The sequence below is a fragment of the Convolutriloba macropyga genome, chromosome 5 (assembly GCF_964194025.1).
Source record: "Convolutriloba macropyga chromosome 5, txConMacr16.3, whole genome shotgun sequence".
NCBI lineage: Eukaryota > Metazoa > Xenacoelomorpha > Acoela > Convolutidae > Convolutriloba > Convolutriloba macropyga.
Genome location: NC_134472.1, coordinates 25,670,549 through 25,689,589, shown reverse-complemented (window position 1 = coordinate 25,689,589; position 19,041 = coordinate 25,670,549). Strand labels below are relative to the sequence as shown.

The following is a 19,041-nucleotide window of genomic DNA, read 5'->3' as shown; positions in this document are numbered from 1 at the left end:
ACTAACGAACCATCATTGCGTGAAAGCTGAATGCCTATTAGAGCTCAAGTCCAATTGCCCATTAGCCTGCAAAAAATCGTATTCTATTCATTAACATCACCCTCCAAAAATTGAAACTAAGTTACGTTTTAATTGGCTGAAAGATTTTGTATATACGGCCTCTGGCATTTACGTTATCGATACTGTTTTAAAAATCTAGCAAGAACATCTAATTTTCTTATCCAATTTTTAAAATTCTTGTCATGAAGTTTACGAATTTGTCTGTTCATTCATAAATAGGAATCTCAAGTTTGAAACAATAAAACAATTTTCTTTTATACACAACTGGGCAATTTTCATGGCTTTAACTTTTAGCTTCTAATGCATAGTCTTTAATCCAGTGACGCTGTCAACTTTAAATTTCCAAGTTGAGATAGGGGTGTTTGGTAAAATATTCACAATATAAACCAATGAAAAAAATCAGCACACTAGAGCTGATGATTTAGAGTGAAATGGAAATGCCTCTAAAAAAACAGCAACATTGACATCTGAGAGAAGTAAAAAATTCGACTGATCGAAAATATATCAAAACAAATATTTGGAACTTAAAACAAACAAGGCGGATCGGTAATGTGCGTTCGCACATTAAGTTCCGACCCCGCTCATCTACATTTTTCACTTAATTGTTTACCAAATGAGGAAGAGATAAAAAATTAACATATCAACATATCGTTCAACAAACTACTAAAAGAATAAAACAATCTACTCTAGAAGGCCTATGAGACCTGTGGCTACAATAAAATGACTACCAGAAAAGACGGCAATGAAAATCAAATAGTTACAAATATTAATTACTACCAAAACTCCTTGTCCATTTTTGAAAACCACTAATAACCAAATCAAAATTGCATCAGATAAAATTTATACTCAGAGGATTAACCGGTACTTTTTTAGAACAAAATATGAGACTTTTCCTCAATGCGACTTGGCAACAAGTCGACTAGAAATGAGAAAAAAGGGCAAAGTTTATTAAAACATTGCCTTTTTTTTTCAAAAAAAGAATTAAATTCGAACTGATCAGAAACGTTATGCATCAAATGAAATCAATGAAAGAGTCTCTTAAACCTCAATAGAGAGCGAGTGAGGCCTTTCATCATCCAGGATATGTCATACGACTACAAAAAGAACGACAAATACAGGCAAAAACGAAAATTTTGCACGAAAAATTATGCTCAAAAACGATGTCCCGCCAATCAATTAAATATTAAGCTGATCACCAAAAACAATAAAAAACTTGGTTTGCAATTTTTGCCGGTGACAACAATTGTAAATCAAATGACGCCCAATATTGTGAAACTGTGAAAAGAAATCAAAAACCTACAAAAATGGGGCAAATAAACAAAAATCACGAAAATTGGTTTTATGAAAACTGGTTGTTCCAAGAAGAAAGCCCATTTGAGGAAAATTAAACCTTTATAAAGAGCACACTGTATTTCAATAGATAAATGATGTGAATTGTATATAGAGATGCTTAGCTACAACTTAACAGAAATAAAATTGGCATATCTCAAAAATCTATCACTTTTTTTATTAAAAACAAATATTTTCAAAATTCATAGCCAACAAAAGCTTTCGACTAAAAGAATAGACAGTTTGTCTTGCAACTACTTGGAAAACTAATCGCGACTGTTATTAATGAGACTAAATAGTAAGACTATAAAATACAAGCTGAACTAATAAGTTTCACAAACAACTTTACGAAACCACAGTTTTGAAACCATTAAATTTATAAGATATCAACCGCGAGAAAATAACATCTTCATTTGCATCTCCTTTGATCAACATAACGTCTTTTTGTAAAACGACTATCACAAAATGACAACAAAAAGAACCACAAAAACTGAAAAGTAACTAAACTTCACAAAATTCTGCTGAAACAAATTGTCTAAGCCCTGAAGACATCATTTAAAAGGTTTAAACAACAGAAAAACTATTGTTTGATTCAGCAAAACATTAAAAACAGCTCTAAACAATGAGGCTAATTTACGAAAATGATACAATATAGTAAAATACGAAGAAAAAACGCAAACCAGAACAAAAGGTGATAAGTTGAAGAATACTATTACTCTTTTTATAAAAATTTACTTCGAAAGTCAAAATAACCATAAGCTATCTACCGATATCAATTAATAAGTTCATTTGTTTATCTATAGTTGGCCACTGAGACCTTTAATTACACAATATTTGGCATATGACAACAAAAACTAACAACAAAAAGGGCAAAAATAAAAAACTACCAATTTCGGCTAGAGAACGGTGTCGCAGCCCTTCAAACCATATGTTATGAAAACAGACAATATGCTCAGTTTCAAATGTTGTATAGATTTTTTTAGTTAGATTGTTAAATAATGTGACAATTTACAAAAGAAACAAAAACAACAGCAAAAATGGGCAATTATGCACAAAAATCAGAAAATTTTGAATGAAAACTCGTAGTACCAAAAGCAACAAAACCTTCTGTTAAAACAATCGGCCACAAAGTTAGTTTTTATCCTATAAGGAGGAAAGGGTGACCTGTACTTCCTCAGAATAAGCAAAAGGTTGACTAAAATAATACAAAAAATTGCCGAGTTCAAAAAATCACAGAAATTTCCTTAAAGCAAATACTTTCAAGAGACATTAGGTAACAACCGAATGAATAGAAAAGGCTCAACTGCACCTCATGAAGAAGAAATTTAGATCATTCAGAGGAAATTAAAAGTAACACTGCCAAAAGAATAACAATTGAAGGCAAAAGACCAGAATTCAGTTAAATTTTACTAAAACTATTCCTCATAGCCATAAAACGCTTTGGTTCTCTGAAAACAAACTGAATCTACATTCAGCCTCAAATTTACGTAAATTGTAGCTGCCATTAACGGAGCCGTGAATAAAAAATATTGTCAGTAATTAACATTAAAAGTACAAAAGCAAAATATTTTGAAAAAAGGCAGCATCAAAAAAAACCAAAGAGTCTCTGATTCTAAGAATCCTTGATCTTATCGAACCTCTCCGTAATTTCGTCGCGCGCCCAACAACCCGATCAAGTGTTTTAAGTGTTTGCGAATTAGACCAATTGTTGAGTGGAGTTCTTCAAATATTAAAAAAACAACGATGCATTTTGTATAATTATCGAGTTAAATCTGCAAAAAACAGCAAAGTTTTAATTCCAGAAGACTGTCATACGTAGCCTAAGTGCAGCTAGCGCTTTTTTTGAGATAAGGGAGTCTGTGTTAAGGTTTCTAGGTCACTAGGTCTGGCAAACTTCAACAAAGTGGACCAACAAAAAGCATATCTTGTGCCATTTTGATGAAAAAAGTTTGAATTTTGAAAATATTATCAAAAATTTTAGCCAAAAAAAAATTCAATCAAACAATTCAGCAACGCTCTTCTATCTCTAACGGTAGCAACAACAATTTGCCGTTAAAAATTTTAACTTATTTTGAATTATATTAGCGAAATTGTGCCAAATTTTAGCAAAAATTACTGAAAATGTGAACAAAAACAGTCGAATGTTCACAAAACTTTAAACCTCGATAGTTCCCTGTAAAAAAAAGAAAATTGAAAAAATCTTTTTAATTCCTTATTTTAAGCTGGATGGGCTTTTTAATGATACCACTCACAATTCTCTACGATGAATATATCGATCGGCCAAAATTGACTGAACAAAAAAAAACCCAGTTGAGTATATAGTTCATCCCTCCCCACTAAAGTGGGGGTCGGAACAATTAATTCATAGCCAACGAAAACAATTATATCAGAGCAATCATTTCTTAGATTAACCTTTCAATCAAATAAACTGCCAGTCATTGTGCTTAACCAAGCCAATTCGTTGTTCAGCAAATTGCTGACGTAGTTGCAGAATAGAATTAGATACTGTAAAATGGAAAACAGCAGATACAGAATTGAATTGCCGGAGTTGCAGATCCATCATCTAAAACCTATTTTAAAAACCAAAATAATGATTTAAAAAATTTAAATTATTAATTTATTCGGTCGCCATAATTTATTTTATGCAGCTTTCATTAGCTAGGAGGACTTCATTGACTTTGAAAAGTCTCGGAGTAAAACTAGCTGCCTTTTAAATTAGTGTTTTAAAAAGTTATTTACAAAATGAGGAAAGACATCAATGATCGAAAAACATTTCACACAAATCAGCTTAGAACTCACAGACAATTAATGACCTAACGCACAAAAAAGCAGTAAAGGAGCGGCATGAAAAGATCAACAAAAGTTCTCCTTTGGTAGGTAGGTCCTTTGCAAAAAAAGCGTCAGAAGACGAAACAATTACAACAGGACAAATCTTGAATAATCGAAGGAACTGAATTCAGTGAGGAACTGACGTTCAGAACTGCGCGTATGACTTCACTTAACAACATTAGGAACAAAAGTTCAGAAACAGAAAGGACATTAAAACTACTTTTTCTAGAGTAGTGTAACAACCAACAAACACAATAACCACATGCCAAACAACCATTCAAACGAAGCGTAAGCAAATGTTACCTTTACTAAAAAATGAGTCAAGGACATTAAGAAAAAATGAAAATGGGCTATTTTTGAAAATGAGGCGTCAAATACCTTGAAACACTAGAATAAGGTAACAAGGTTAAACTAACATGAAAATGCATATATAAATGAATCTTCCCCTTAAAATGGCAAACGAAAAAATATCACAAACGTGCCTTTAATACACTCCGGGCGTTACTTAATTATCCATTTTAACTTAATTTTGACTCCAAAACTTGTAGCATATCTTATGGATAAAAGACAAAATTCGTTGACAAGAAATCAAAAGAACCCTAATATAACTTTGTTTATGTTATAGCTTTGCAACCATATAAACAAATTATCCTAGTCATAAATGTTCTAGAACATTATCAAAACCAGTTTCTACAGATGTGCAATCAATAAGTTGCGGTTTGCATATGCCCGTAACGTGAAGGCATCGCCAGCAAAAAGATGAGCTCAATATATAACATAACCGACTAACGTCGGGCGAATTGCTCTAACGACCGGCCAGCAGTTGGCTTCGTCAGTAGCTAGTCACAGTTTAGTGAGGCTAGCTTTAGATTAATTGAAGGGGCGTAAGTTGAGCGCAGCAAGGGTGCACCGCAGCGGGGTGCAAAAGTTGATTGAGGGGACTGATGTGGCGCGGTGGGTGTGATACCAATTTCTAAGAACCGCCCTTCACACTATAAGTATAAGTCCCCAAAACAGTTTCTGTTAATCGCATACTTGAAGAATAGTGGGCTGAACGGCTCAAGAGAATTTTATGTAAACTGGAAGCTACCTCGTCATTCCGATTCTGAAGACGAAAGTCAAATGCGACAGACGAAAAATCGGCTAAGTGGAAAATTGCATATAGGAGACAAACAGGATTAATGTATACGCTAAAAATTGCTTTTGAGAGCAATAAACAAGGATTTCCTAAAAGTGCATGTTAAATCATTTATGATAAAACTATTTCTACTATAACTCATTGTTAATGAGAATCAGAGATGATGACATTACGCCACATAACAGCAGCTGAAGTGCGGAGAGATAGAGTGATAGAGAGAGATAAAACATGAACGAGAAAGAAAAGGAAAGAAACCCCAACCGACAGAGAGAGCCAGAGAGATCGAAAAATTTTCAACGACGGAATTCGACTCTGCAACTTCAAGTTTTTAGCCTTGTTAGTAAATAAATCATATAGAAAACTGAAAAAGGCAAAATTAAAATCATAAGTCTTCAACTTCGCAGTAAAAAAAAGTTCAATACATTTTTTGTCTTGAAAGTTCTACCAGATAACCCATCTCCAAGACTTGAAAGAGTTTCGTTTGCCAGTAATGGTCGTCAAACTCATTAAAGGATAAAAAAATATTAAAAAATTTTTTAAACAATTGCAAATTTTCAACAAAATCTTGCTAAAATTCAAGATATTAATATCTTAAGAACCATTTCGTTGTCTGAAGAGACTATCCAGTCTCCCTATTTTAAGCCTGAATAGTTTCACTGGTTCATGAAGATCCATACACTTGGAACAAAATTTTTCCGAAATTCGGAAAAAATTTTAAATTTTATCCAAAAATTACCGAGACTGGAGTCATAAAAAATATTGTTCAACATTCCATTAACTCCAGAAACTTTGCAGCAGCTTATTATCAAACAGTCGAAGATGTTCCAGGGCCCCTGTTGCCGGAAAATAATTCAAAAACAAGAAAAAATTGCAAATATTTTAAAAAGTGCTTAAATTCGTGATATTGAAATCTTTGATCATATATGTCAAATGTTGAAAAAACGGGAAAAATTGTTTAAAAAAATGCTAAATATCGTGATGTTAAAATCCTGCAAGACATTCCATTTCATCTACAAAGTATACAGTAACCTAATCTCAAACCCTAGATCAAACCCTAAAGGAAAAATAAATGTCAAAAACTTTGAAAATTGCACATTTTGTCAAAAAAATGCTAAAATTCCTGAAGCTAAAATGTTGAAACCATTCCATTACCACTAGAAACTATGCAGTAACCTATTATTAAAACCTAGAGGAGGTTCCACGACACCTAGGTCTAAAAAAATCAAAATGTGGCAAAAATTTTCAAAAAAGCTTGAAAAAAATTGTGCAAAATAGTATAAATTTGCATGTTTTTAGCGAGCGGTTGTTCGTCAGTAGCTAGAAATGCGGGGCGTGTTCGCCGAGGGCTGATGAGGCGGGATGGGCAACAGTGGTTGGGGGGAGGTAACAATGCGTGGGGTGATTGGCGAGGCAATAGTAAGGGGGGGGGGTCAACAGTGGATGGGTCTTCAACCTCTAAAAACGGCGCTTCAAACCATAAGCATAAGTCTGCACAACAGTTTGAGCTGAAACAGAGCTGAAGGGCCCTAAGAGCACTTAATTCGCCCTTGGCGCTACATGTTTATCCCGTTTTTGAGGATCCCGAAAAGTCAAAAGCGTCAGACGATAAATCAGTCAAGCGAAAAGTCGCATTAAAAAGACCGACAGGACTAATATAATTGTTACAAACTTCGTTTGAGAGCAGTTAAAAAACATTCAAACAAAAACGCAGGAAACTACAGAAAATATATGGAAAATAAAAACAAAACACAAAACATTAGCATTGCTTTTTTACCGAAGAAAATTTAACACAATGAAGAGCGTTATAGCTTTGACTAAATCAGGGGTTATTACTTCAGTTTTCAATTTGCTTGAATATGTACACTTGTCTGAGAAGGGACAGGGAAACGATTCATGTACCTTTTTGCTCTCAAAGATATAATACATTTTGTTACCGTTACTTTTAAATGGAAACCAGATTCTCCCACGCGGATTTAGAGAAATTCCAGCAAAAACATAACCGACTAACGTCGGGCGAATTGCTCTCAAACGACTGGCCAGCGGTTGGCTTCATCACCAGCTACAGCTTAGGGAGGCTGGCTTTTAGCTTGGTTGAAGGGGATTAGGAGGGGGGGTGAAGTGAGGGGTAAGGCTCTTAAGAACTACCCGTCACACCATGAAATCAAGTTTCCTTTGGTGGATCACATACTAAGAGACTAGTCAACAGTAAGGCTCTAAGAGGACTTCATACCAAGGGTCGGACGCAAAATTGATCAAACGAAAAATCGCATTAAAAGGCCACATGACTAATAACATAGCCGTTAAATTGTAGGAAAAAAGCCGCCATTGACCAACATTGAGGTTGAAACAGAGGATAAAAAACAAGACATAGAAATCGACAAAATTTTTCTAAGTGTCAAAAAGTGTAAAAATTTGTCGCGCAAATTCAGTTACGTTAAAAAATTTTAGTTATTTTTGATTTTGCTCTTTTGGATTTGATCGCACTCACTGCATTGCGTGCTTCAATGATTAAAAAATTTAAATTCCATTTAGTCGAAACAGTGAGTAACGCAGGAGTCAAACGTGACATATGTAAAACCGATAAACGTGTTTTCACGCGTTTCATTAGCTGCTTCAAATTCACTCTAATAGAATTGATTTGAAAAAAGACACTTCTTCAATCCTCCTCTTCGTCGTAAAAAATAGTGTCGTAAAAAATAGTGCCCCAATAAAACTTAAAATCTTTGGATTGTAAAAACCAAGAGCACCGCAATATAGCTCTGCCCATATTACAGCTGCGCAGCTATAAAAACAATCAGCTGATAACAAAAAAATGGATCATTTCCGTTTGTGCCCCCAGCTTAAAAGGTGCATATTAATTGCACCCCCAGCCACCAAAAATCTCACGTTGCCGAAGTTGATAAGATACAAATTTCTTAACTTTTGTACCTGTTGGTTTTGTTAGAAAGAAACGGGCAAAGATTCAAGTATACTCGAAGGACCGTTTTGCTAATCGGATTTCAAAAAAAACTGAAAAATGTTGAGGGCTTACTTGAAATAAGAACTTCCACTAATAAGAAAACGAAATACAGATAGAAATATTCTAACTCGGCCCCAAAAAATCTCGTTAGCTTGTGGCTAACGATTCGATAACTATTGGCAAGCTCATTAAGAGCAGATTGATTAATTGATCAAAATTTTTTTGGGCTCTTAATTTTTTTTTTATTTCGGCTGTTTTATGTTCAGCTTTCTTGCACTGAACCCAAACTACGCAAGTTGAAATTTAAAATGTATAACAATTAAAAGTTCCGTTGCTCAGAACTTGGATAAATGAATCAAATCCTGGTTGCTCCTAATCGTTAAGTTATTTGAAGTAAGCATATAAATCCACCAACAAATATCTCGTAAAAGAAAAAAGTCCAAAAACCGCACACATAACCCACCCATATCACCAAAAAGGAAAAGACAGAACGCATGCATATGTTAACACAACGTGCAGACTAGCTGATGAGTTGTGTTGGTTAATAATATCTAAAAGAGCTGTCTATTACAATTATACACCCATGCAGAATCCATTGAACAATCCTTACATTAAGGAACCTCCATATCCTCTAATACCAAGCAAGTCTTTCGTAACAATAAGTCATCAGAATTTGGAGGTCTTCACTTGGAGCGTCTGGTACATAATGTTACTATCTATAGATTATCATCAAGCGACCTTTGTATTTATGTAATACAAGACCTCTCAAACTACCTTAAAATACTAGTCAACTGAGGATATTAAGAAGGATTGGCTATTATAGTGTTTGAAGATACAGATCAAGTGAATTCATTTAACACCTGTGACGAGTTTCATCTTGGTCACACTACAGCACCATAATTTTTAGTTGCCTATAACGCCAACAAAAGGATTGTTCAAAAGATGACTCAAATAGACCTCTTTCCTCTTCCCTCTCTGTGAACAATTTACGATAAAACATATTGAAGGTTTATAGAAGGTCAAAAAATTGGAATAGTTATTACAAACGGTAATCTTTCACCAGAGGAAAAGGAAACAGTTCCAACAAAACAACGGAAGATCAGAATTGAACAGATTAAATATTTTGAAAACAAACCGTGATATCCATCGAGGAGTTAGTCGCAGCTCTTGTCCACGGGTAAGTCTGATGAAAAGAACACAACACATACACAAATAGTTAAAACAATTAAAACCAGCTAGTTATAACTCAGATAAACCACAAACTTTATGATAACTGTGTCTCAATTGTGACGTGGAAAAAAAAAACAAAAAAACAAGTTTAGCAAGAATGATGTCACGTTTTAAGTACTAAAACTTCGACACGATTTAAGCTCACCAAAAAAAACCACAGCAAAAACACTAACAAACAAGGTTAAACAAAATATATTTCCAAATTTGAGTGTAAAATTGATTAGTTTTTGAGTAAATTATTAATTTGAAGCACAGCGTGTCTCTATGTCTATGTTAAAACGCTAGTCAAGTTACTTTAGAAAGTCGATTGACATTAAAACGTACCACGTACCATAAGTGAATTGTGGTTCATCCGAGGCTAAACGCATACCACGTCAAAGCACATGTACTGTAAGGCGAGAATTTCACATAGTAACTTGTCCTGTACAACTTGCTCCTACTTTAATGTTCTATTTTCCCTTTTCTTTATACAAACAGCACGAACTGAGAAGCAATTCTTTTCATTATCACGGTAGCAAAAATTCACGTGGAAGTAAACTTTTAACATGTCTGGAAGAACAAAAAAGATGAATAATAATTATGCAACTAATTTTTTTCTTACTAAACCACGTAGACTACTCCATTGACATTATAGCTCCCAAAAATCTGCATTTTGTTGATGAAATTATCAATAATACACCATGATTGACTTTTGAGTGACCAATTGACCACTTGGTCAGGCAGCTGTTACTACTTCATCGTAAATATCAACAAAGAAACTACAAAACTCAGCGGACAGATATGTAAGTGTTGAAAAAAGTACATTTCGGAATTGGTTAAATTGTAAGTGTTAAATTGTAAATGTTCTTGGATATTTTGACCGTTTGTTTTTGACATACAAGTAATGATGCATAAAAATTTAGATGCAAAAAATTTTATATTTAACCTTGGTTTATATTTTTTTGGCATTTCCAAATTTGGCATTTCCAAATTAAATTTCAAAATTTAAACATACCCGGCAGATTGCCGGAAAATAGCCGCCGTTGATTCCAATAAGTATGATTGGGATTGAAATAACAGAAGATATTGAAAAAAAAAAGATTTTTGTACAAAAACATTTTTTTAAGTCCGATTCATTTTGATGGCATTTCGTGGTTGAACATACTTCTGTTTTAGAGAGAGGCTACAGGGGCTACCATCAATAACAATAAGCATTAGAGATGGTAAATAAGACTTATAGGAACGACGTTCAAATAGCGGGCATCTAAAATTGGGCTTTATGGGTTTATCCCGTTTCTATTTCTGACATACATTTTTGTACTAACTCTGTTCATTTTGAATTGCTTTGCTGAGCAACTGATGCTCAAAATCACTTTTAGCAGAATGAGAGAAGAGAGAAACTAGCCTAGAGAAGTCAAAAAAATTTCACGCAAAATGTTGAAAAGGCGGCAAAATGAGGTAAAGCGAAACATTTTTGTATTCGACGAAGTAAAAAAACATAGCAGGACAAGTCCTGAAATACAATTCAAAGAATTGAATGAAATACTTAAAAGTACTCTGACTGACCAGCAGATCTATTGGAAAAAAGCTAGCCAAAACACAAACAAAAATCATATTAAAAAATTGAGAAACTAAAACAATCAAACAAACTAAACAAAAACATACTCATTACTAAAACTCTTGAAGCTTTTTTCCCTTAGGCAAAATTTCATCACTTAAAAAATACATGTTTCAAAAATATGTTTAAGGTCCAGTATTATATGTATAGGTCCAAATTTCATCACTTAAAAAATACATGTTTCAAAAATATGTTTCGGTCCAGTATTATATCTGCATGACCTGAAAAATTTCATTGGCCCTTGAAGATCGATTAACTCAAAAACGACCGAAAAATATAAAAAATGAAATCGATTGCAATATTTTACTGAAAAATGCGCTATTAATATTTTCAGAACCATTGCTGTGTCTCTAGAGGCTATCCATTGACCCAATTCCAAGCATTAAAAATTTCATTGGCTCAAACATCGATAGGCAATAATTTTTAGAAAAAATTTCAAATTTCAAGAAATAGAAATTCGTTCTTAAAATGTTGAAAATCATTCAATTGCCCCCTAGCAGCTATCTAATAACCTATTATCAAACCCTGGATGAGGTAGCTGGGTACTGAAGCAAGACAAACTGAATATAAAACAAACCTTTTGACTTGAAAAAAATAGCAAATTTTATCAAAAAACTTCTAAAATTCGAAAAGCTAAATTGTTGATAACAAAACTATTGAAGCCAACAACCATTCAGTAACTTCTAATCAGACAGTGGAATAGGTTTTCTGGCATTTGAAAATGGACAAATATCAAAAATTAACAAAAACTTTAGGAAACCTTGATAAACTTGCAAATTTTATATGAAAAATGCCAAATTTCGAGACATTAAAATGTTGAAAACCAATTCATTATTACTAGAAACCATGCAGTGCTCTATTCTCAAACCACAAAGGAAATTACTTGGCCCTTAAAGCTGAAAAAACTCAAAAAATGACAAAAATTTTCAAAAAACTTGAAAAAAAATGCAAAGTTATTATCATTTTGCATGTTTGTATTTGTAGTACCAAAACATATAGCTCATTAAATGGTCATAACAAGTTATTTTGGCTCACAAAAAGCCTTCATCCTTTTTCAAAAACTTCAACAAAAGACTAAAACAAAAAAAATCAAAAAAATTACAAAAAAACATGAAAAATTGCAACTTTTTGGAGCCCAAAAACACCTAAAAATGACCTTTTAACCTTGATTTAAGGTCATTCCAGCAGCTGCACCACTCTAAGCACTTGAAGGGCTACTGAAGCTCACTTTGGGCCTCTAATGCAACTTAATGCCTGCTGGGCTTTACCTGTTTATCCCGTTTTGAAAGATCAAAGTCATTGAAAAATGTGTGAACACATCTTAAAAAAAAAAACACAGCGCCCCAATACAATTCAAATTCTTTGAATTGTAAAAAAAAATAGGAGCGCTATAATAGCCGGCTGAGAAGATGAGGGCGGCTATTAAAAATACTCTTTACAAAAAGACCGCATGCTATTAGCGCTGGACATAAGCTCTCTCTCTCTCTCGGCGCTTAAAATATTCTTGAAGCTTTTCTGTGTCCCTTGGATGTGATAAATGCTTTTCATATCAACATTGTTTTTTAATACACCGTTATCAAATTATTATTTTTGATTAGACTTGTACCTTAGATGACAGATTGCTCCAGCTGTGTTTAAGAGGACTGTTTTGCAGAGCACTTGAGCTGGTCCTCTTAACAGGTCCGTGTATGCCCGATGAGGTAGCCAGTGGGAGCTCATGTTGTCGCGGCTGCTGAGGCGTGTCTTCAGTTGCAGAACCCGCATTCTCTCCAGCTGACTCAGTGTCACCTATTTTACATTCATCTATTTGTTAGCATCTAGATTATCAGCAAAAATTGCAGTCGTGCCGATTAAGGCAAATGGAGACGCATACTCTCACATATACTTTCGATATAATTGATGGATTCGTTCAAATAGTCATATCACTGATAACAGTTTACATCATAATTGAACCGTTTCCATTCTCAAACTGTACATACATTAAACGTAGAAACATTGAACTCATCATACATGACTTTATCAATTTGAATACAGCTTATCTTTCAAAAAATAAATTCGGATTATCTCACAGTTGAAAATTTTTGAAGCCGAGGTTTGTTCTTTTTTTTTGTTAAATTTTGCAATGTTTGGTGTTCAACAGTGGAAAATGATGATTCAAGTTTTTGGCGCCTCCGATTTTTTTTCATATTGCTTAGTGTAGAAAGAATAAAAATTTTAACTTAAGCTATCTTGGGAAAATCAAGAAAACTTGAAAAATCAACAAAACTACAAAAGTTGTGACTTAAATTGGAATAAAGTATAATGCCTAAACAGTAGAGACTCGATACGCAGTTTATTAAGCAAAATTGCTCTCGATAAATACAATGGAACACAGATTTCTCAGCTCAAAATAGAGGTTACTTTACACTTTTAGGGATGAATTCGATTCAACAATGGGCGATTCTGCAAATTTTTCTCAGATCATTAGAATAAAAACAATTCATGGATCTGAAATACCTCCTTTTATTTGCTTTGCCGACTATACACCAAAAAGGAGGCTCGGTAATGTGCGTACGCACATAAGGTTCCGACCCCGCTCATCCACTTTCTTGACTTAATTGGCTACCAAATGATGAAGAGATAGAAAACTTTCAAAAACGTACATATCGTTCCATAAACAGCCAATGGAATACAATAATGTCACCCTAGAGGGTCCATGAACGTTGTTGATAATATGACTACTAGAAAGGAGAATAATAAATATCAAAAAACAAACATTATTTACGACCAAAACTCGATTTCTAAGAGAATAATCATCTATACATAAATAAAATCATAACGAAATCAAACTCGCATCGAATAAAATCTAAACCAAACATTTTAACCTATACATCATTAAAAACATGAAACCTGTCCTCGATGCGGCAAAATGGTTAATAGGTCGACCAAAAAGAGCACAGAGGTGCGAAGTTCAAAAATACGTTTCTATTTTCGAAAAGAATTAATTTCACTGAAATCCCTAAAATGTTCAATTATATCTCCATAGGAAGCAATTGAGATATGTTATTATCCAATGTTTAATTGCGCAAAATTTCAAAGCCAATGGGACCTACGATTATTGTTATCAATTAAAAAGAAAAAATCCTAAAAAATGTACAAATACAAAAAACCTCAATACTTTATGAAATCTCGTAGTAAGAGCAGTAAAAAAGCCAAGAAACCATTGTTTGAAGCTAAATTCATTAAAGAGATTAAATTATAGTTCACTAGAAATGGGTTGTGACCTGTGTTTACAGAGACTGAGCTACAAATTGACCGAAAAATTAATTAAAAACGAAGCTCAAAAACCCAATTAAGTTTTTGAAAATGAATGTTTTCAGAAGTCATAACAGACTTCAAAAAGATTTAAAAAAACAACAATGAATTTTTAATTGCAAAACCTCAGGAAGCCAATACGGCCAGCTAATAATGAGGCTAAGTCACGACACCTCAAAATAACAACAAATTTATAAAGAAACCAACACTTCAAACAATCTTACGAGATCACACTGTTCAAGGCAATCAAATTATAAGATGTTACCAGCAAGAACTGTATATTGTCAATTTCTCTTCATTTTAACATCAAAGAGTCTTTAATCTGAAATGATTACGTAGACATGACAACAAAAAGAAACCCAGAAATTAAACAGTATAGAAATCTCAGAAATTTTTATGAAAATAATGGTCGAAGCAATCAGTCACAACGTAAAACCAAGTGCGAAACGAATAAAAAAGCTGGAGCAGACCAAACTAATTGAGACTTATAATTAGTGGGATTGATTCACATGGTTATGGAAATTGAAGCAAAAATGATACAGTTGAAATTTTTTTTTTCAATTTGAAAGTCATTAAAACAAACAGTTGTGAACTGAATTCTTTAACTAGGTTCAGTTATACGTCCTGGGGAAGCATTTGAAGCCTATCGTTAACCTATCCTTTCAACAAAAAGAAAGACAAACACGGGCAAAAAGAAAAAATATCCGTAAAATTTTGCAAGCTAACTGTCTCAGCGCAAAAAGCATAAACTATATTAGAAAAACAATTTAATTTGCAGATACGCGCTTTTCCATCACTGTGCATTTTTCCTACTAAGCTTTCCTTGAAATGCACTTGTCAATAATGCGATAATACCACAAGGAAACAAGCTGAACTCATAAAATAAGCAGTTATGCTCAAAAATTCAAAAGGCGTAGTATCAAAACAAAGAGACCATTAGTTGCACATAAAACCGTTACGGATATTAATTTACAACCCACATAAAACTGGTTTCTGCCAGTTTTTATGGATACCGCGCCTGAAATTGAGAGAAATAAGCTAAAATAGTGGCAAAGTTCAAAAATTAACTGAACAAAAATTTTCTTAAAACAAATATATTCAAAGTCATATCAGACATTAGATAACAACTGAAAGAAGTTTCAAGGTTCAATTATGCCTCCTGAAAAATAACTGGATCTTTGACTGGGGACAATAAGTTATTGGGCCTAAAGATTGGGCAAAAAGATAACAAATGAACGCAAAATTCAAGAAGCACAAAAAGTTTTTTATGAAATTAATTGCTCAGAGCCATAGAAACCAATTTTAGAACATAAGCCAACGTCGCGCAAGCAGTTCTCTTCGATAACAGCCAAGTAGGCTTAGGTATGCTTGAGTGAGCTATTAGGGGAGATTGCATTGAGTGCGGGTCTTGGGGTGGGGGCTGGACGAGGGGAAAGGATCCAAATCGTAAGGAGGCGGAGAGTGGTGGGGAAGTGACTGAGATCGGTGGAGTGACTGGGAGGGGACACAGTTCAAACGTTAGGGAGGGTGTTAAAATTGCCAGGTAAAGGACGATGGACAGGGGCTGAGTGGAGGGATGACTGAGAGGGGAGGGGGTCAATCTCATGGAAGACCATAAACCTCCCTTCACAACAAATTTATGCCTTCTCAAAAGAGTTTCAGTGAACCGCATACTTAAGAGGCAAGTAAAACATAAGACGTAAGAGACCTGTTCAGCCACTTAATCGAACAAAAACTTGATCAATTGTAGAATATAGATAGCAATCCTCTTATCTCTTGTTTAAATATAGTTAAAACAACTAAAATCAGCAAATTTCAATTTTAGTTTTTGTAGTAAAGCCACAAATATAGAGTCATTAGGAGCCTCAAACAGTCAAGTTTTTTGCGCCAAAAGAGCATTCTCGCAAGCGACACTACTAATTAGTTTGTTGCGATATAAAGGGAAAAATAGATAGAGCCCTTCGGGCACTGCGATAACGTTGCATTTTTAGACGTCCTTGAAGCACTGTTTTTTTTTTAAAATCGAACATGGTTTCTCAAGAATGATACAAACAATTCAGGGCCAGGGCTGTAAATCTTTTTTTCAACCTTCTGAGGCTCCTCTCATTTGCCGAGTTTTCAGCGAAGTCAATTTTTCTTAAAAAAATATTTTCGAAATCGGATCATTTAATCTTTGCGCCGGAAAATGAATCAAAATGAGTGTGCTCTGGAGAGCATAAAGAACATTTTAAGGAACAAAAAAGTTGCTAAAACTTTTCCAAAAAACTTTCAAGCTAACAAATCAGATAAAAATATTTTTGGAATACTTTACCGGACATGATTTAAAAAATAAAATGTAAAAAAAAGGAAATTGAAAATAATTTGAAGCAAATACCAAAAATTTGCTCTAGCTATTAAAACCTAACATACCTAACATAAATTGCACACGTCCCGATTCCACAGGTCCCGAACTTGAGCTTTGGCACGATCTGACCGCAGAATTTTCAAGTTTGTCACCCATTTGTGAAGATGAATTTAAACAATTACCCAACAAGTCAAGTTGAACCTCTTTGCTATTATTACTGCTCGTTTCGTAATTCGCCCCAGACAGGACAGACGGCGACTGTGATTGCGATTGGTCTGATGAAGCTGTATAAAACGATGAGGACTCGCTTTTTTCAGTTTCTTGAGATGTGGACGTCTCGCTTATGGTATAAGCAGTACAAAAAGACGTCGATTCGTTTTCTTGAACAGGCGGCGATTGATTGATAGAACTGTTTCTACCAGATTGACTTTGTCGATTATGGCTACTCGATTTACTATTGGAGCTCCTCTTTGACCTTGATGGCATTAGGGGAGGCCAAATTAATGATAAGGTCAGATTCGAATTCAAAGCACATTAAACAAACAGGAACGGCACCTTGTGATAATGTATCTTAAAACGTGGCGGTCAATAATTAAACAGTTCAGTTAAGTCTAATCACTTCAAGATTATGAAGCAGCCTTAAGAGAAGAGTTAAAGTTCACTGAGCTCTGTTATTATAACAGATGTTATGTAATCAAAGTACAAGTTGAAAGTTAGAAAGCTATTTAAACAGCTCATGCGCTTTATCTAAACTCCAAGTTCAAGTACAGCTTTGAATAATTTATATACAATACATAAAGGATTATCCTTAGTACGGGACCGAAGATCAATTAGCAATGTCAGTTTGTCAAGGTCGAATCCGAACCATCACTTTGAAGAAGTCAATCAATAAGTGAAATTGGTCATTTACGCCTGAAAATGAGAAATTAATGCAGTACATTTGATGAACAGATAAAGATTTCACGCAATAATAGTCATGTTCAGACAAACAAGATAGCCGTCTAAAAAATTTAGCCGCCAGATGCTCGGCAAACAGATAAGATTCAGACATTTTGCAGATACGCAGACTCAGAATCCTAGGGTTGATTATGTAGAGGTTTATATTCATATCACCGACCAGATCGGAGTCGTTTTAAGTTGACCTTATCACAAGCAGTCTTGAACTAAACTCGCTTGAATAGTCATTAAGATTTAAGTAAAACTGAAAAACAAACTAGGATGAATAAAAAAAGCATCAAATTAGTAAAAAGACATAGCAGGAAGATTTCCGAATCGACTCGAAATCAAATTGGACTCAGATTTCAGACCACTGATCATTTGCCTCAGACACTTGCTTAATAAGGCTAATTAATGGCAGAACTATTTAAGGCAGAGCTCAATACAACTGAAAAGATTTAGTGCCGTCAATAACTATGGCTATCAACAGTATAGAAAAACAGCTATTGAAAACGATTATCACATGAAAACAGTATAATTGTTCCGACCCACTTTAGTGGGGGAGGAAGTATATACTCTAATGGGTTTTTTTGTTCAGAAATATAATCATCGTACAGTGTTGTGAGTGGTATCATTAAAAAGCCTGTCCAGCGTAGAATAGGGAATTAAAAAGATTTTTTCAATTTTAGCTTTTTATAGGGAGTTATCGAGGTTTAAAATGTTATGAAAATTAGACGTATTTCAACTGTCTTTATTCACATTTTTGGTATTTTTGACCTAATTTTTTCGACTTTTTTCGGGACCAAATTCGACTTTTTTCGGGACCAAATTTGACTTTTTTCGGCTTTTTTCGACTTTTTTCGGGACCAAATTTGCTTTTTTAGCCGACTTGCTTTAAATTTGCTGGAAGTAGATACCTTAAAACTGCGGCCATATTCTGTTCAAGCTAACAAATAAGTTAGCTGTACACCCACTGATTTTTAGAGTCTTCTGGATTTATAATTTCGCCAGTTTTTTGCAAATTTCAACTTGTTAATTATACAAAATGCATTTTTTGATAAACTAAAAAATTTTGTTGAAAAATTGATCTGTTTCGCAACCATTTGAACAAATGAGTATTTTGTTAGACGCGCAGCAAAATCTGCATCTGGGCTGATCTTGATCTCGCATTGGATCCTTATGATAAAAGATTTTTTAGATTTTAAAGGGTCGCAATTTTTCAAAATATTTCCGCAATGTAAATGTTCTTTATGTAAGCCTGTTTTATCTACAAAAATTTCAAATCGAGGCTCAATTAATGACAGTTACTATCTACAAAAACGAAG

General features: G+C 34.0%; 1 protein-coding gene across 3 annotated transcripts in view; it reads right to left on the bottom strand.

The window, feature by feature from the left end:
- LOC142339260 (acetyl-CoA carboxylase-like) overlaps positions 1–17,729 on the bottom strand; it is a 56,022-nt gene extending 38,293 nt beyond the window's left edge. The window contains exons 1-3 of one of the 3 annotated variants that reach the window (XM_075389144.1): positions 16,846–17,729; positions 12,749–12,930; positions 9,877–9,903 (exon numbers count right to left, since the gene is read on the bottom strand). In XM_075389144.1, coding sequence (XP_075245259.1) covers positions 9,877–9,903; positions 12,749–12,930; positions 16,846–17,266 — 630 coding nt within the window. In that variant the 5' untranslated portion in view covers positions 17,267–17,729. Of the gene's footprint in view, positions 1–9,450; positions 9,499–9,876; positions 9,904–12,748; positions 12,931–16,845 lie in introns of all 3 variants that reach the window. The other 2 variants (XM_075389143.1, XM_075389145.1) reach the window with 2 other exon arrangements.
- Between the last annotated feature and the right edge of the window lie 1,312 nt (positions 17,730–19,041).